General features: G+C 42.2%; 1 protein-coding gene across 1 annotated transcript in view; it reads left to right on the top strand.

Annotated features, from left to right (window-relative positions):
• The first annotated feature begins 1,182 nt into the window (after positions 1–1,182).
• LOC106605032 (NADP-dependent malic enzyme) overlaps positions 1,183–20,698 on the top strand; it is a 47,690-nt gene continuing 28,174 nt past the window's right edge. The window contains exons 1-2 of the mRNA XM_045718316.1: positions 1,183–1,363; positions 12,280–12,383. Of these exons, the coding sequence (XP_045574272.1) occupies positions 1,262–1,363; positions 12,280–12,383 (206 nt within the window). The 5' untranslated portion in view covers positions 1,183–1,261. The remainder of the gene's footprint in view (positions 1,364–12,279; positions 12,384–20,698) is intronic.

Genomic DNA, 20,698 nt, shown 5'->3' with positions numbered 1-20,698 from the left:
GGCAAAATAACACAGACACTGGACAGAGGAACTCTGCATAGAAGGCCAACATCCCGGAGTCGCCTCTTCACTGTTCACATTGAGACTGGTGTTTTGGATATTTCTAAGTGACCACAAACTATTGAACAGTAGCGTATAGAAAGACATTTCAATAGAAAACAGGTCAAACGAAACGAAATGCAGCTAATTTGCAGTCTTTCCAACTTCAGTTTGAAGTGATTGTGTTATCTGTGTTGTTGCCTAGCTCCTCTGAACAACAGTTTCCTGACGAGAGAGCACATTTTCTATGCCAGGTGAAATTGCGCATCATTAGCTCATTGTTATGGATGTATCCAAATAAATGTCACTAAAAAACAGCTTAAACAAATGCAAACGCAGCTGTTTTCTGTTATTCTGGCTGCACTGTTTGACGTGACTGTAAGTTAGTCGTAGTTGGCTAGCTATCAAGCAAGGGATAAGAATGTTGCCATAGATATAAATCCATCAAAATAATGTTTTTAATGAAAATATGTCAATCATTATTTGAATATGTTGCTAACCCGTTGTATAAAAGTGATAATGCCCCCAAAGCAGGTGTTTGGAGGATATATTGGCATGGTTTGCCGCCACTCGTCTTAGTCTCAGGCCTAATAACAGCCATGCCATATCATCCAAACACCGGCTTCTCGGCCATTATCACTTAAATACCAATGTAATTAGAGCAGTAAAAAAAAGAAAATGTTACCCGTGGTATACGGTCTGATATAACACGTCTTTCAGACAATCAGCATTCAGAGCTCGAACCACCCAGTTTATAATTATCTTTATATATTTGTTGTTGGTCATTTATTCAGCATGATGATGTTTTAATGTCAATCAAGTTATTGTGAAGCCAAAGCCACATTTCCTGGACAATAGAGGGTTTTTTTCAAAACACCCCTGGTGATCAGGTTGTGTTACACAATCGTTCATTTGTAAATTCCACATTGAGAACGTCAGGCAATTCGTTTGTTGTTTTTTGTTTAATAAGAGTGCATGATTAGGTTGTGTGAAGCAAGACCGGGCCAGACCTAGAGGGGAGATGGAGTAGAGAAGCAGGATTGGTGAGGGGTTTGCTTGGAAGGGTAGTATGGGATGACTGTTATCTAGAGCCATAGACAGTGTGCTCTGACTGATAATGTATTTGATTGACATAGACTCACAGGTGTGATGTGATTGACAGGCGGTGTGTGTGACAGACGGAGAGAGGATCCTGGGCCTGGGGGACCTGGGCTGCTACGGCATGGGCATCCCTGTGGGCAAACTGGCACTCTACACGGCCTGTGGAGGCATGCCACCCCAGCAGTGTCTGCCAGTCATGCTGGATGTGGGCACAGACAATGAGGTAAGAAGAGACACGCCTAACAACCAAGTGAATACATGCATAGCTACATGCAAACAAGATGATACACTTCACTTTATCCTACACTTGACACCCGTCAACTACGTAACAAAGAAAACTGTCAACTTCGTAACATATTATATGCTAGACGTAATATGCCAACTAAGAAAACACCCTCCAGTCAATACGTTATATTCAGGTAAGCCCCTCAGTCTCCAAACTCCAAATTTCCAAACACTAACAGCCAAGAAACGAGAAATTCTCACACTTTACAACGAGGAAACACCCTGAACGCAACTGAGGAAAGCCGCACTGTTCACCCATGCGAGATAGAAAAGCACCTATCCATCCTGCCAGCCCGCCAGCACTGCCAGTCAACAGTATTCAAAGAGGCCCTCTGGTTTGGTTTTTCCTGCTGGTCCCACTGGTCCTATGTATGGCCTGGCCCTCCTCCTTATAGCTGAAAGAGGAGCCTCACTCTGGGCCGGGCGGCACGTGTGCTGTGGCAACACTGTTAAACAGGAGCAAACTAAGAATAGTCTGTGTTGTGTAGAGGGCTATATTTAAACTCTGTGTATTTTCTCCATGTCATCTAGAGCTGGGCCAAGGGTGTGGCACTGCCACCATATGCCTGCTACATGGCTGAGCCATCCTATGATTTCCTGGGCCTGGACCTGCTCTCCTAGCCTCTGAGTTTCAGTATAAGAGTTGGGGAGAGGATAAAGGGTGATTTGGGGTTAGTTGGGTAGGTCTGGTCAAGGCTAGACATGATCTAGACAGTTTTCAAGATGCTGAGAATGAGACATAAAAGAAGACATCACTGTGAAAGAAGGATAGATGGATAAAGGGTGGGAGGAAAGAAGAGGGAGATGGATTTGCGGTTAGCTGGGTATAGGACTGGTCAAAGATGTAAACGACTGACAATAATCATTGGAGATGGAGAGAAACAATGAGAGACACTCCATGGGCAACAAAATGAGGACACCAGTATAAAAGAGGGATAAATAAAGGAAGGGGGAGGGAAAGATAAGGAGACGGGAAGCAGAGTTGAACAGAGGGACTAGCCCAATCCCTGTCAGATGTAGCATTCGCTGTGTGGATGGTCTCCACAAACTCTCTCCATGTTCTCTTATGTCGGCTGGCCAATTCATACTTCATCAAACCACACTGAGACCCAGAAGAAATCCCTCTTATTCATAAAACACACACAAAAGGCCTATGAGGGAACCTATAAAAGATCATACACTACAGCAGGAATACTGTAGGTGGCATTGGATCTTGGTGTACAGGATTATGTTTTCTCGCTCTGCCAGTTTCTCCCACTCTGTTCTACCTCATAGCAGAGGTAAATACCACACTCTTCTGCCCCCATCCCTTTAATAGCATCTCCATACACTCTTCTATGCATGAACTCCATTGTTCTATTGAAATATTTTGAAAGAGACTATCACAGGTCCAGTTTAGGGATGCTTGGGTGATTGTCAACTATTCCCGGACATTTATAGGCATCAAAACACCACTTTAACTAGCTGCCTCAGAGACTATCTGTGTCCTCAATGCACTCTGTAGCTGCTGCCAGAGGATGGAAGCAAATGGGGGTTTATTTGTGTGTGTGTGTGTGTGTGTGTGTGTGTGTGTGTGTGTGTGTGTGTGTGTGTGTGTGTGTGTGTGTGTGTGTGTGTGTGTGTGTGTGTGTGTGTGTGTGTGTGTGTGTGTGTGTGTGTGTGTGTGTGTGTGTGTGTGTGTGTGTGCACGCACTCTTAGAAAAAAAGTGCTATCTAGAACCTAAAAGGGTTCTTCGGCTGTCCCCATAGCGAATCCCTTTGAAGAACCCTTTTCAGAACCAAAAAGGGTTCTCCTATGGGGACAGCTGAAGAACTCTTTTGGAACCCTTTTTTCTAAGAGTATGTGTCTGTAGTGTCAGTGTGCGTGCATGTTTGAGATGTGTTTCTCTGCTATGCCTGGATTTGGCTCGGTCTGGTCTACCTTCTATGTTCCTCTATTCATCTCTGTATGTATGGAAGTGTGTGTGTGGAGTATTTTTTATTATATGTGTGCATTTAGTGATGTGTGCTCATATTTCATGCTACTCTCCCTTTGTGTGATGTGTGTCTGTGGCGGGGACTGAATTGGAACGTTTATCAATAAAATAAAACAACTATTGAGAATAATGGGCAGACCTTCAAGTCACACACAGTGCTGGAATGGGCCGTAACCTTCATGTGTGAAAAGGTGTTCTTCCTCACACTCAGAGAAGTTACAGGTTTCTGCCTGTTGTTTTCCAAACCTGTAAAGTGTTTGCAGATGTAGCACTGCAAAATAATATCACACAGCAGCAACCCAGCAGCTCAGTATCTGTCAGAGTTTACATTTACCTTAAAAATCACCTCACCACCCGTGAAGCAGCATGTGCCAGCCATTACCACAGATCACTCATCACCAAGCACTCCATCAGGATCACTACAGGCACACAACCACTCATTCAGGCACGGGCGCACCCATGTATGCATAGACACAGATCTCTGTGTGTGAATGCGTGTGTACGTGCATGTGTTACACAACCTCACGAGAACTAAGACCTTGCACTGTAGTCTCTAGTTGGCCATCACAACCTTTTCCATTTTTCCATTATTCTAAAGAGATGACAGGCCAAATGAGTTGTAATAGGATAAATGGAGTGCCTGTGTGTCTTAAGCCATATGGAGTTCCTCTGGCCTGACTCATGATACATTATCTCAGACACGCTGGTCTGATGCCTGATGCCGTGCTCCAGCCCCTACAGGCAGAGGGTACTTACACAGTGGTAGGAGGTGGTGGAGGTAGGCAGTAAATAATTGAAAACATGAGGCTTATTTCTGACCTTGGGTAGGTATGAGGACACCTGCACTGAGGTCAGGCATGCGACGTCTGGACCTTGACTGGAAAGACTGGGGTTGTGTCCAAAATGGCACCCTATTCCCTATGGGACCTGGTCAAAAGTATATAGGAATTAGGAAATACTGTAGGGTGCTATGTGAGACTCAGCCTGGATCTCCCTGTGGTAGTGTTGCACTGTAATTCCAGAACGTGATGAAGCAAGGGGGAATGTTTTGGGAACATGTCCAGTAAACAGATAGGATATGGCAGAGCTCCTGTATAGGATGTGAGTGATGCATGGGATGGGCTGTGCTGTGCTGTGTAAGGTGTTTCGGATGTGTTCTCTTCTCTAGGTGCACTGGAATGCGGAAAGTGGATAATCTCTTGTGTAAACCATCGCTAATCCTACACAGCCCTGCTACCTGTGGACTTCTCGCTCTCTCCTCCCTCTCACACACAACGCACATGCAAACACACACACTGTTTCTGACGCATCATTCAGCTCTCTAACATCCCATCACATGCACAAGCATGTATGCACAAAAAGATGCACATCGCTCTCTCTCTTTCCTCTCCCCTTTTGTCTATTTTCCACACACAGACATATACACTCACACTCATCAGTAAGACATGTCTCTGTCTGCACGTTTTCCCTCCCAGTAAACAGGTCTGTAGAGTGAGTATACAACACATACATTTTTTTTTCTTCTCTCTAAATGGTAATTAATCTAAATGTGGCTTGTGAGAAATAAACTAAACAGTGAGTGTTATGGGAAAGTTGGCCCTCTCTAATCTCGCTCTTTCTCTCTCCCACTCACTCTCTTTCTCTCCCTTTCTCTTTCACTGATATTACCTGGTATAACCTCTGTCACAACACACACACTGAAATGAGACCCCGGTGATGTCATCCCACACAATGTGTTGTTTGTCTTGTGTTGGCTGCGCTCTTCAGACAGGCCCCTATCCCCCTCCCCCCACTCTGCTCCCTCATCCCTCACTCTTCCCTCCATCTCCTACCTCGCTGTCCTAAACAGACACTGACTGTTGCTTTTGAACAGGGTTAGTTCCACCTGAAAGCAGAAAGAACAGCTCAGACAATCAACAGAAGAGTATCTCAGGGAGAAAGTCGACATATCTCAATGCATCAGTGCTGTGTCAACTGAGCCAATACATGAGATTAACTCATTCATTATTGCTCTGTCAGAGCTGTTGATACAGTATCTTTTTCCTCGGATACAGTATGCACACGAGAAAGTAATCTAGCGTCTTGTAAAAGTCAATCATTGAGTTGTCATACATGGACTTTTATGAACATGGTTGAGGATGTTGTTTTAGTTAGTGGTGAGACCTGTGTCAATGCCTGGGGTGGAAGGTTTTGGAAATGTCAGGGGCTTTAAAGTTACTCTGGGAGTTGTTAATGGGTATACCTGTTTTGATTGACAGTGTCATGGTCCATTTGTGACACAGAGCCTGTCCCAGCTCTGCCCAAATAGACTACCCCCATTAAGCCCCCCCCACCCCCAGACTCCACGGAATCTAAACACTCCAGTCTTGATGAGGCATGACAGCGTTCCAGATCACCTCTTCCCAGAGGGATCAGAATTCCCTTGCGTCATGTCCTCAGTTGAACAGACCAGTGGCAGTCGGTACCGTTTTTAAGATGAGGGAGTCAGATTTTGTTTTTCATGAGAATGGCCTTATTTCTATTACAGCATATTGGATGACTGTCATTCATATTCCATTCACCTAGTTCAATGTAGCATCGATAGGTTTAGGCTACTACATGATACTCTAATTTTCCCTATACCCATCATGAGGTTGCTACAACCTAGCCAATGAATTAAAGTTTACAACGTAGGTGCACAGAGGTCGAGAGAAAAATTTGACAGACAGTGACACATGGACAGACAGTGACACATTCAATACTGCCTTTCACAATCTTGCCTGCATCTAGCTGATCTAGGGTGTAATCATTAGTCCAACAGTTGCAAACAAGAGTTTCTATTGGACAATTTCAGGTATGTTTATCCCCGTTTCGCTCTGTTTGCTTCCGTTTAAGAAATGTTTTTCAACAGAATCGGAAGAATGAATACACCCCTGATCACACACAAACACAGTTCACTTTTATAGCAGCCAAGTTGTATTCCCTCTCGCATCTATGTGCTCTCCTCCTCTAACCTTTTCCCTTCGCTTGTGGACTTCAATGCACAACACATCAGCTGTATTTGACCAGGTAAAAAAAACTTTCCAAGCCAAACCATATCATAACTACTACACACAGCCTAGATCATTGTCACCATATTAGCTAGTTAACATAGCTAATAGAACTAACACGTTAGTTAACCAGCTACAATAATGCGGTAACCTTACAGTGTACAGTCAGTAAGCAGTTTAGCAGTAACACCGGCAGGCCCCGGTGGCAATAAATTAGTAAAACCAGAAGCATAACTTGACTTGGAAGAGTTCCAGTGTTGTGTTGGATAGTTATAGCCAGCTAGCAAACAGCATCCCTCTGTTTCAGCAGGGTGTTTGAATAGGCTAAACTAGCTAGCTGCATTTCCTAGCTAAGTAAGTGGGAAAAAACAACAACCTCTATTGTTTCTCCTTCGTTTTTTAAGAAATGAATTTGTTCAAAACTATTGTCTTTATCTCCAATCAAATCAAAGTTTATTGGTCACATACACATGGTTAGCAGATGTTATTGAGAGTGTAGCAAATGTTTGTGAATCTAGTTCCAACAGTGCAGCAATATCAACAAGTAATCTAACAATTCCACAACAACTACCTAAGACAGGAAAATCTAAGTAAAGGGAGGGATAAGAATATGTACATATAAATCTATGGATGAGCAATGCCCGAGCAGCATAGGCAAGATGCAATAGATGGTATAACATACAGTATATACATATGGGATGAGTAATGCAAGATATGTAAACATCATTATTAAAGTGGCATTAATAAAGTGACTAGTGAGCCATTTGTTAGTGGCCAATGATTTCAAGTCTGTATGTAGGCATTTGTGAGTTTGTGATGTCTGTTTAGCAGTCTGATGGCCTTGAGATAGAAACTATTTTTCAGTGTCTCGGTCCCAGCTTGATGCACCTGTACTGACCTCGCCTTCTGGATGGTAGCAGGGTGAACAGGCAGTGGCTCGGGTGGTTGTTGTCCTTGATGATCTTTTTGGCCTTCCTGTGACATCGGGTGCTGTAGGTGTCCTAGAGGGCAGGTAGTTTGCCCCCGGTGATGCGTTGTGCCCGTCAGGGCCTCAAGCTTAATGATGAGCTTGGAGGGTACTATGGTGTTGAATGCTGATGGGAGGGAGGGAGTCAACTACTCACAACATTTTGTGCACTGCAGTGCTAGCTATTGTAGCTGTAGCTTATGCTTTCAGTACTAGATTCATTCTCTGATCCTTTGATTGGGTGGACAACATGTCAGTTCATGCTACAAGAGCTCTGATAGGCTGGAGGACATCCTACAGAAGTTGGCATAATTACTGTGTAAGTCTATGGAAGGGGGTGAGAACCATGAGCCTCCTACTGTAGGTTTTGTATTGAAGTAAATGTACCCAGAGGAGGATGTCCTCCGACTACCCCATCTACTGTAGACCGTTATTGCAATTATTTGGTAGACATATGGATATATTTTGTATAGTTGAATCTAAAATGATAACTTTTTTTAAATGTTTGACAATTACAACAAAAAAAATGAAATTCACTGAGGATGGTCCTCCTCTTTCTCCTCTGAGGAGCATCCCCTGAAGCAGACAGTGGAGCAGACAGGGGGGCCAGGATTGGGTAGAAGACACTCCCGGATTTAGAAACCTGGCTCCAAGTGGCTCTCTTTACAGACACATGCCAGAGATAGATAAGACAAATAGAAGAAGTACAGTATTAAAACACACAATAAAACACACTAGCTGACCACAGCGAAGAAGAGACACTTTGTAGAGTAGACCAAGCTTTGATGCAGAGTGTGCGTGTGTGTTAAGAGCAGATCAAAGTGTGTGTGTGTGATAAATCACATACAGGGGCCCTCTAAATCCAGGCCTTTCATCACCAAGCACTCCATCAGGATCACCACAGACATGCAGACAAGCTACACACACACACATGTGCGCGCACTCGACCTGAACTCAGGCCTCAGTCAAAGGGCTGAAGTGCTAGCATAGTTACTCAATCCCTCTTTCTCTCCGTCTCATTCTGGCCGTCACCGAAACAACTTTCATAACAAGCCAGCTTGGATGGCAATAAAATGGACTAACTACAGCGAAAGATTTCAAGGATGGAATGGCAGTAAATGAAGTCGTGTGTATTACGAGGCTGCTCCAAGCAACACAATGAGGAATGGGGAGGGATGTGAACTGGACTTGGGGATGGTAACCAAACCGTATTTCACCTTTCCCATCATCTTGGTTCTTCCTTTCCGTTGATCCAACCTTTGGTGAAAGGGTGTGGTGTTTTTTAGCCAAAAATGAGGCCTGATAAAAATCCAGCTAGCAGCAGTGGCATTTGAAACTCTAGTAAAGGAGTATGATATGCCGATAAGGTTTGACCTGTGGTATTTGCACACACAAAAAGAAAACCGGTGCACTTTTCTGACCAAAGGAACAATTTTCTATGAAGAGTTTTGGGGGAGTGGATTACTTCTACCCAGGGGCGAAAATCTGATATCAACTTTGGAGGGGACAATTACATTAATTTTTCTCAAGAGCAATTCCTGAGGGGGACACCAAAAGTAGTGCTGTAACACATAGCCTACATTGTAATATGGTAAATGTATATTGAGGAACCAAAGAAATAAGGTGTTTGCCGTACTCCTAACTACCGGTACCCAAAACTACACAACTAATCACAACAGCAATACCATTGCCTTTAACAAATCTTAGTTCAGTCACCAGTTTAAGTTGAGATTGGGGGTATCCATGGCATTTTCCAATTATGTTCCTATTTTACAAGTCAAAAAAATTGAGAACCTTTCATAATGTTGCCAAACAAAGACTCAACAAACTTACCTGAGACTCTGGGGACATATCTGTCCCCAACTCTGCTGTCTGTGTGCCATCTGTTGCCTGCTCTGCCTAATGACATCATTGTGAAACATTTCCATTAGAATTTCATTTCTTTCTTATGAACATTTTATCAACTGGTCTTTGAGATATTAGGCTACTAGGGTTCTTACTATGCGTTTTGGTGTATTGAAAAATACTCTGATGTCCGTCTTTTATTTTTCTGCCGTTTTTCTACATGGCTGGCTGGCTGGCTGGCTACACACACACACAGTGTGTGGGTTATTTACAGTAGGAGATGGGCTTCTATCATCTTCTATCATTCTATTTGGGCTTCGATCTAAAAGGTAGCTAGCAAATGTGAAATGGATTAAAATGACAAGAGTTGACAGCTGTATGAGTTCACCATTTACACAACATATACTGCAACCTTTTGTAATTTTAATAGTTTGTTTCATATTGGCTGGCTTCCAACAATAGCTGAATTTGCAAAGCTAGCGAGCACCAATTCCGTTTCAGTGGTGTTTGCTATAATCTTTGCTACCCGGGTTAAATAAAGGTGAAATAAAATAAATAAATAAAAGTTCCCTTGCGACAATTTAGCTTTTGCAACGAGACCATTAAATATATTTAAGACAATGGTAGAAGAGAGTGTAGTTCTGTTAAGTTTGGACTTCAGTTTATCGCTAACCTTATCACAGGGACTTTGAAGCACTAACTTACATCATCTGCATGCTGATCTTGGAATAAATTGACGATAGCAAAGATTCCATCTTTAACGACGCCACATAAATGGAATAGGTACTAGCTAGCTTAATAGTTAATATTTGCGCGCTAGCTCTGCATATTCAGCTAGTGTGTGTGCGCGATTGACTAGAATAACCTCACGTCAGTTACGTTCATTGAGTGCCTTTCAGACAGTAGTTACGACCCCTCTGTTACCTTGCCAACTAAGGAACTGGCAGTGGATCAAACATTGTGAGGCAAAGGGTGGGGGGGTTGCAATCTTTTGAAACTTAAACGCGCTATTAAGTGTCTATAATCGGCACAATTCCTTTCATTGCATATTATTTAAATTACATAGTTATGTTTCAGTGATATATTGGGGGGGACAAATCATATTTTTCCCAGGATGGGGGGGCCGTGTCCCCCCCATCCCCCCCGGGATTTCCGCCCCTGCTTCTACCAATAACTTTCAGCAAACTACTTCCACATATTTTTGTCCAGAAGTTTAATTTGAGCTTTTACCTACAGCACTGAGGTATTTTAGGGATTTAAGTATTACCAGCTAGTCTGACTTTGTTTCTCCCATAATAGCCCTTGTGAAAAGTGCCAACAGAAATGTAATTCAAACCATCAAGGGTGATAAGGCCAACACTTTTGATTTGGTGAGGGTCAGTGGTATCTCCCCCCCGCGTTTTGCCCTCAGAACAGCTTCAATTCGTTAGAGCATGGACTATACAATTGTCGAAAGCGTTCCACTGGTATGCTGGCTGATGTTGACTCCAATGCGTCACACAGTTGTCAAGTTGGCTGGATGTCCTTTGGGTGGTGGACCGTTCTTGATATACACAGGACATTTTTGAGCTTGTAAAACCCAGCAGCGTTGTAGTTCTTGACACAAACCGGTGCACCTGGCACCTACTACCATACTCCGTTTGAAGGCACTTACATCTTATGCCTTGCTTATTCACCCTCTGAATGGCACACGTACACAATCCGTATCTCAATTGTCTCAAGGTTTAAAAATCCTTCTTTAACCTGTCTCCTCCACTTCATCTACACTGATTTTAAGTGGATTTAACAAGTGACATCAATAAGGGATCATAGCTTTCACCTGGTCAGTCTATGCCTTGGAAAGAGCAGTTCTTAATGTTATGTACATTCAGTGTATATTTGCTGATGCTATCTGAACTGACAGAGGCTGCACTCCTCATTGCTCTTTTGGAATCAACGACACATGGTTCACATTATAGGGGGCTGAGGCTTACAGTGATAAGCGTGTGTGTGTATGCCAATATCACTTCATTCTTCCTTACTACTTTAGTTTTTCCACTGTTTCTCACACAGGAGTACACAAGCTGCCTCCTGTGTGAGAATGTGTGTGTGTGTGCTGTCTGTCCATTTTACTGTGGATTTGACTTTTAAGGGGACAACGTTGCCCAGAAATTGCATTTGAGAGTGCCTATTAAAAACCATAAATTGCTTAAGGTGGAACCAGTACTGTAGGGGTTGTTGACTGCTTAAGGGCACAAAGGAAAGGCCTCATAGGAGCAGGAGTCTCCCACATTTAGACCACACACACACACACACACACATCTATCTTCCTGTCTTTCGCACTATTTGTCAAACACACATGTGCATACACACACACACACACACACACACACACACACACACACACACACACACACACACACACACAATCTTTCTCTCTCTCACACGCACACAAACACACTCTCTCATACACACACACACACACACACACAATGTACAGTTAACACAAATACTTCCCTTTTCCTCTATCCCAATTCGTTTGAATGTGAATCCAAACACCAAATCATGTCTCACTTTCTCCCCCATGTTATTTTTTTTAGTCCCACACCAAAGAGATCATAATCATAGTTGTAAATCTTACTTATGTCACACAGTTCTATCCAATATCATCCAGTGGCTAGAACAGTCAGTGTGTGATGGATTTGCAGTGTGGTATGGATTTGCAGTGTGGTTGTGGGGGAATGGGCTTTGCTGAATCTGAGGGATAGTGGCCTTGTGAACTGTAACCCAGTCTTTTTTGGATAAGTAGTGGTCTAAAATGCAGGAGTAAATGGAATTCAACCAGTCCAAACACTCTCTCTCTGTCTCTGTTTCTCTCTGTCTCTGCATAGCGTGCCTCACAGTATGATGTCTGCTCCTACAGTATGTGTGACATACCCAGCTGCCGCAGATGGAAAAAGCAGTTATTCTCCACCCCTGGGTCTGTGTGAAATCTTTACCACTATATACTGTATGAACTGATTCTAACCTTCCCTCCCTCTCCCCCCCTCTTTTCTAGGAGCTGCTGAAGGACCCTCTGTACATTGGGCTGAGACACAAGAGGATTCGAGGCCAGGCCTATGATGACCTGCTGGAGGAGTTTATGAAGGCAGTGTCGGACAGGTACAGTAGAACTATTTTCACACTACTTAGCCGAGCTAAGCCCGAGATGTACTGGGCTAGTCTGGTTACACATCCACCGTAGGCACTGGAACCAAGCTGGAAAGGACCGCGTGCAAAACATTATATCTGAGCCAGCAGAGTATGGTTCAGGTTCAGACTATGGTGAAAATTAGGTATATGACTACTGCCCAAGAATCACACATCAACACTTCTGCCTTGTACTATGTTTTTTCTAAGGTTCAGGACAGTGACTCTGAAAGAGTATATGCACTAATGCCCTTATCAACCTAGGAACTGCATATGAAGAGTTTTTTTTCCAAAATGCTTTATCCACCAATTTTTCATATTTGTGTTTTTTCATTAAACATTTTTTTGACATATATCCATTATTTAGCTGGAATGGAACGTTTGTATCCTGTATATTTGACTGTGATATGTGGTTGTCTACGCTAGCTATCTTAAGATAAGTGTACTTACTGTGAATCACTCTGGATAAGAGCATCTGCTAAATGACTAAAATGTCAAATGCACATGTTCTGCATACATATCTCCTATTACTGTTTTTAATAATTTTTTATAAAAATGTTTAAATATTGATGTCACATGTCCAGTTGAAGTCGGAGGTTTACATACACCTTAGCCAAATATTTTTAAACTCAGTTTTTCACAATTCCTGACATTTAATCCTAGTAAAGATTCCCTGTTTTAGGTCAGTTAAGATTTATTTGAAGAAAGTGAAATGTCAGAATAATAGTAGAGAATGATTTATTTCAGCTTTTATTTCTTTCATCACATTCCCAGTGGGTCAGAAGTTTACCTACACTCAATTAGTATTTGGTAGCATTGCCTTTAAATTGTTTAACTTGGGTCAAACGTTTCAGGTAGCCTTCCACAAGCTTCCCACAATAAATTGGGTGAATTTTGGCCCATTCCTCTTGACAGAGCTGGTGTAATGGAGCTGGTGAAACGGTTTGTAGGCCTCCTTGCTCGCACATGCTTTTTCAGTTCTGCCCACAAATTTTCTATAGGATTGAGGTCAGTGCTTTGTGATGGCCACTCCAATACCTTGACTTATTTGTCCTTAAGCCATTTTGCCACAAATTTGGAAGTATGCTTGGGGTCATTGTCCATTTGTATGGCCCATTTGTGACCAAGCTTTAACTTCCTGACTGATGTCTTGAGATGTTGCTTCAATATATCCACATAATTTTCCTTCCTCATGATGTCATATATTTTGTGAAGTGCACCAGTCCCTCCTGCAGCAAAGCACCCCCACAACATGATGTTGCCACCCCCGTGCTTCACGGTTGGGATGGTGTTCTTTGGCTTGCAAGCATCCCCCTTTTTCCTCCAAACATAACGATGGTCATTATGGCCAAACAGTTATATTTTTGTTTCATCAGACCAGAGGACATTTCTCCAAAAAGTACGATCTTTGTCCCCATGTACAAGTTGCAAACCGTAGTCTGGCTTTTTTATGGCGGTTTTGGAGCAGTGGCTTCTTCTTTGCTGAGCGGCCTTTCAGGTTATGTTGATATATAACTTGTTTTACTGTGGATATAGATACTTTTGTTCCTGTTTCCTCCAGCATCTTCACAAGGTCCTTTGCTGTTGTTCTGGGATTGATTTGCACTTTTCGCACTAAAATACGTTAATCTCTAGGAGACAGAACGTGTCTCCTTCCTGAGCGGTATGACAGCTGCGTGGTCCCATGATGTTTATACTTGCGTACTATTGTTTGTACAGATGAATGTGGTACCTTTAGGAGTTTGGAAATTGCTCCCAAGGATGAACCAGACTTGTGGACGTCTACAATTTTTTTCTGAGGTCTTGGCTGATTTCTTTTGATTTTTCCATGATGTCAAGCAAAGAGGCACTGAGTTTGAAGGTAGGCCTTGAAATACATCCACAGGTACACCTCCAATTGACTCAAATGATGTCAATTAGCCTATCAGAAGCTTCTAAAGCCATGACATACTTTTCTGGAATTTTCCAAGCTGTTTAAAGGCACAGTCAACTGTATGTAAACTTCTGACCCACTGGAATTGTGGTGAAATAATCTGTCTATAAACAATTATTGGAACAATTACTTGTTTCATGCACAAAGTAGTCCTAACCTTGTGGAGTGGTTGAAAAATGAGTTTTAATGACTCCAACCTAAGTGTATGTAAACTTCAGACTTCAACTGTATATGATACGGATAGTCATGAATGAATTGTGAATAATGATGAGTGAGAAAGTTGGAGTCATAAATATCATACCCCCAAGACATGCTGACCTCTCACCGTTAGCATTTTTGGGAGGTATGATATATATGCCTCCAACTTTCTCTCTCATAATTATTCACAATTCATTCATGATTATCCGTAATCATGGTAACATCCACATTAATGTAGAGTGTTTAGAAACATATTATATTCTTATTTCCTATAAAAGTTATTCCAAAATTACACAATACATTATTTACCATTGATGTCTATTGGGCACTTATTGAAGGCACTTTGCTGATATTGTTTACGATAAGTAGCCTGTAATAGAAAAATGTAAAGTTTGAAATGAAATAAGTTTGCTAATATGGGTGATTTTGTTATTGGGACAGTTGATGGTTCAACCATCAAACTAGTAGGATAATAAAAATGGTGCACATTAATGTTAGAAACGCATCTTTCTATTCATCTTTATCGCATCAATTCAGGCAATTTATCGCGATATGGATATTTGTCCATACCGCCCAGCTTTAGTCAACATACTGTTCTAAGCCTATGTGTCGATATGTTGTCATACTGTAGTGTATATTACACATCAGACGAAAGAGCACAGACTCATTCTCAAGCTGACCTCATGCTGATGCTGTTACATGGTGGTGTGGGTCTACTGAGCTTATACATAATATCTGAGCCTTCAGTTTACACTGGTTGGAATGTGAGGGTGTATGTGCCTCTGGTTTGTGGGTAGAGGCCGTTTCTGAGTGCTGACTAAAGTGGTCAGATATCCGACCACACTATACCCCCTTCACTAAATTTCTAAACACTCTCTCTTTCTCTTTTTCTCTCTTTCTTGCACACACACAGACCCATCATATCCTGCAGCCTAGTGATGTAACCAATCTAGCCCTTTCAAGCCCCAGTCCCCAGTGCTTTCAGTACTGTGCTTGACATGGCAGGAAAGGATTGGTTATAGATGGACTCGCTGGACTTTACATTTACGTCATTTAGCAGACGCTCTTATCCAGAGCGACTTACAAATTGGTGCATTCACCTATGATATCCAGCGGAACAACCACTTTACAATGGTACACCTATATATTTTTTTTTTGGGGGGGGGTTAGAAGGATTACTTAATCCTATCCCAGGTATTCCTTAACCTCTATGGGCTAGGTGGGACGCTTGCGTCCCACCTACTCAACAGCCAGTGTAATCCCGTGGCGCGATATTCATTATATGCTAGCTTGAAAAATGGGTGTCTGATTATTTCTGGCTGGGTACTCTGCTGACATAATCTAATGTTTTGCTTTCGTTGTAAAGCCTTTTTGAAATCGGACAGTGTGGTTAGATAAAGGAGAGTCTTGTCTTTAAAATGGTGTAAAATAGTTATATGTTTGAGAAATTGAAGTAATAGCATTTTTAAGGTATTTGAATATCGCGCCACGGGATTAGACTGACGATTTGGTGCCACCTACCCTAGAGAGGTTAAAGACGAGACTCTCGTTAATCTAACCACACTGTCCGATTTCAAAAAGGCTTTACAACGAAAGCAAAACATTAGATTATGTCAGCAGAGTACCCAGCCAGAAATAATCAGACACCCATTTTTCAAGCTAGCATATAATGTCACATAAACCCAAACCACAGCTAAATGCAGCACTAACCTTTGATGATCTTCATCAGATGACAACCCTAGGACATTATGTTTTGTTCAATCAAGTTCATATTTATATCAAAAACCAGCTTTTTACATTAACATGTGACTAGCATGTGACTAGCATTCCGACCGAACACTGCCGGTGAATTTACTAAATTACTCACGATAAACGTTCACAAAAAACGTAACAATTATTTTAAGAATTATAGATACAGAACTCCTCTATGCACTCGATATGTCCAATTTTAAAATAGCTTTTTGGTGAAAGCACATTTTGCAATATTCTAAGTAGATAGCCCGGCATCACAGGGCTAGCTATTTAGACACCCAGCAAGATTAGCACTCCCTAAAGTCAGATTTACCTTAAGAAAAATGTTATTACCTTTGCTGTTCTTCGTCAGAATGCACTCCCAGGACTTCTACTTCAATAACAAATGTTCGTTTGGTCCCAAATAATCCATTGTTATATCCAAATAGCGGCGTTTTGTTCGTGCGTTCAAGACACTATCCGAAAGGGTAAATAAGGGTGACGAGCATGGCGCATTTCGTGACAAAAAATGTCTAAATATTCCATTACCGTACTTCGAAGCATGTCAACCGCTGTTTAAAATCAATTTTATGCCATTTTTCTCGTAAAAAAGCGATAATATTCCGACCGGGAAATCGTTTTTTATTACAAAGAGAGTGAAAGTAAAAGCATGCTATCCCCTCATGCACGAGCCTCAGTCTAATGGCCCTCTGATAGAGCACTTGCCAAACGCGCTAATGTGTTTCAGCCTGGGGATGGAATTACATCGTTCAGATTTTTCCCACCTTCTGAGAGCCCATGGGAGCCGTAGGAAGTGTCACGTCATGCCAGAGATCCCCTGTATTTGTTAGAGATGATCAAGGAGGGCAAGAAATGGTCAGACAGGCCACTTCCTGTAAGGAATCTTCTCAGGTTTTGGCCTGCCAAATGAGTTCTGTTATACTCACAGACACCATTCAAACAGTTTTAGAAACTTTAGGGTGTTTTCTATCCAAAGCCAATAATTATATGCATATTCTAGTTACTGGGCAGGAGTAGTAACCAGATTAAATCGGGTACATTTTTTATCCGGCCGTGCAAATACTGCCCCCTAGCCCCAACAGGTTAAAGAGGTGGGGTTTCAGGTGTCTCCGGAAGGTGGTGATTGACTCCGCTGTCCTGGCATCGTGAGGGAGCTGGCATCGTGAGGGAGCTTGTTCCACCATTGGGGTGCCAGAGCAGCGAACAGTTTTGACTGGGCTGAGCGGGAACTGTGCTTCCACAGAGGTAGGGGGGCCAGCAGGCCAGAGGTGGATGAACGCAGTGCCCTTCTTTGGGTGTAGGGACTGATCAGAGCCTGAAGGTACGGAGGTGCCGTTCCCCTCACAGCTCCGTAGGCAAGCACCATGGTCTTGTAGCAGACTTAGATGCGTAACTCGATATAGGGCTGTTCGGTATTTCATATTTTTCTACATTAGGTTTGTACAGTCATATTGGCTATTTTGTCACTTTGTGAGGATGGATCAATGACTGTATAAATAAGGGGATGAATATGGAGAGGCCTATACTTTCCCCTAGGGCTTGGAGTGTGTCCAGTCCAGTCCTGTCTCTATAGTGGCTGATGTTTTGGCTTCGGTGACACAGAGCTGTCCCTGACCACCCCTAGTCACATGTGGCCTTGCTTAATGTCAGACCAGTTCAGCTCCACATAGACAAGAGGAGAGCAGAGACCAGGGTCTGGGGCCCCTCCAACTGGCAGGGGAAAGCCATGACTCCTTAATAACCGGGTGGCTTAACAATTCCAGGGAATGGCAGAGCTTTTCCCCCGAAAGATTGGCAGAAAACAAATGATTATTGGGTTGGAGATTGAGTGACTGAATGAATGATTATAGTCTGGGAGAGAAACAGAGAGACCTCTTAGGCGGGCCGGGCACTCATTTGGTGCCACCTTTATATTCTGAAGCTGCTTTTTATACTCACACTGCCTCATGTAATTTGATATCTTTGCTCATCAAAGGCCATGCAAGCATTTGTCATTCTTTTTATTTTTTATTTATTTCACCTTTGGTTAACCAGGTAGGCCAGTTGAGAACAAGTTCTCATTTACAACTGCAACCTGGCCAAGATAAAGGAAAGCAGTGCGACACAAACAACAACACAGAGTTACACATGGAATAAACAAATGTACAGTCAATAACATAATAGAAAAAATCTATATACAGTGTGTGCAAATAAGGTAAGGTTAGGGAGGTAGGGCAATAAATAGGCCGTAGTGGCAAAATATTTACAATTTAGCAATTAAAACCTCTTGCGACAACAATCCCGTAACCGGGACCGAGTTTAGTGAAAAATCAGAGCGCCATATTCAAAACCACAAATCTAATCATTTCTATTTCTCAAACATAGGACTATTTTACACCATTTTATAGATACACTTCTCCTGAATCGAACCACGTTGTCCGATTTCAAAAAGGCTTTATAGCGAAAGCAAAACATTAGATTGTTGGGAGAGTAGATCGATACAAATAACCACACAGCCATTTTCAAAGCAACTACATGCATCAGAAATACCTAAAACACAGCTAAATGCAGCACTAACCTTTGACGATCTGATCTTCATCAGATGACACTCCTAGGACATCATGTTACACAATACATGCATTTTTTTGTTCGATAAAGTTCATATTTATATATAAAAACAGCATTTTACATTGGCGCGTGACATTCAGAAAATATTTTCCCTCAAATACTGCCTGTGAATCAGCGCCACAATTTACAAAAATACTTGTCATAAACGTTGATAAAATATTAAACTGTCATTCAAAGAATTATAGATGAACAGCTCCTTTATGCTAACGCTGATTTCGAAAGATTTCAAAAAAGCTTCACGAGGAAAGCACTCTTTGCAATAATCTGAGTACTGAGCTCAGAAAAATACACTAGGCAATTCAGATAGCTGCCATTTTGGAGTCATCTAAAATCATAAATTGCATTAGAAATGTTCCCTTACCATTTGATCTTCATCAGAAGGCACTTCCAGGAATCCCAGGTCCACAATAAATGTTGTTTTGTTCGATAAACTCCATAATTTATGTCCAAATAACTCCTTGTTGTTCGCGCGTTCAGTTCAGCTACTCCAAATGTAGGAAGCGCGCGGACAATGTCACGACGAAAAGTTAAAAAAAAGTTGTATTTACGTTCGTTCAAACATGTCAAACGTTGTAAAACATCAATCTTTAGGGCCTTTAGGACGTGAAGATTCAGTAATATTTCAACAGGACGGTTCCTGTGTCTTGAAAACGATTTGGAACAGAGCTACCTCTCTCGTGAATGCGCGCCAATGAAGTGATGTCCTTCCCTGGGTGACCAACTTCCCAGCCTTCTCATTCGGTCTCTGTTCATCGTAGACGCCTCAAACAACTTTCTAAAGACTGTTGACATCTAGTGGAAGCCTTAAGAAGTGCACAATTATTACTACGTCACTGTGTGTTCAATAGGAAATGACTTGAAGAGAGCCCATGCATCCAGATTTCCACTTCCTGGTAGGATTTCTCTCAGGTTTTTGCTTGCTATATGAGTTCTGTTATACTCACAGACATCATTCAAACAGTTTTAGAAACTTCAGAGTGTTTTCTATCCAAATCTACTAATAATATGCATATCCTAGCTTCTGAGTTTGAGTAGGAGGCAGTTTAATATGGGCACATATTTTTTTCTGAAATTGTCAGTACTGCCCCCTATCCCTAAAGGGCTGTAAGAGGTTACACTGGAGTGATAGATATGCAGAAGTGAGTGAGATACTAGGGTGCAAAGGAGCAAAAAAATATATCATATTGAGGTAGTTGGATGGGCTATTTACAAATGGGCTATATACAGGTGCAATGATCTGGGAGCTGCTCAGACAGCTGATGTTTAAAGTTAGTGAGTTAGATATGAGTCTCCAGCTTCAGTGATTTTTGCAATTTGTTCCAGTCATTGGCAGCAGAGAACTGGAAGGAGAGGCGGCCAAAGGAGGAATAGGCTTTGGGGGTGACCAGTGAAATATACCTGCTGGAGCGTGTGCTATGGGTGGGTGCTGCTATGGTGACCAGTGAGCTGAGATAATGCGGGGCTTTACATAGCAGAGACTTATAGATGACCTGGAGCCAGTGGGTTTGGCGACGAATATAAAGCGAGGGCCAGCCAACGAGAGCATACAGGTCGCAGTGGCGGATAGTATATGGGGCTTTGATGACAAAACAGATGGCACTGTGATAGACTGCATCCAATTTGCTGAGTAGAGTGTTGGAGGCTATTTTGTAAATGACATTGCCGAAGTCGAAGATCGGTAGGATGGTCAGTTTTACGAGGCTATGTTTGGCAGCATGAGTGAAGGATGCTTTGTTGCGATTTCTAGGTTTCATTTTGGATTGGAGATGTTTAATGTGAGTCTGGAAGGAGAGTTTAC

This window comes from Salmo salar, chromosome ssa05, assembly GCF_905237065.1.
Source record: "Salmo salar chromosome ssa05, Ssal_v3.1, whole genome shotgun sequence".
In the NCBI taxonomy this organism is placed as follows: domain Eukaryota; kingdom Metazoa; phylum Chordata; class Actinopteri; order Salmoniformes; family Salmonidae; genus Salmo; species Salmo salar.
Note: the sequence above shows the minus strand (reverse complement) of the source record. Positions and strands in the feature narration are given on the sequence as shown.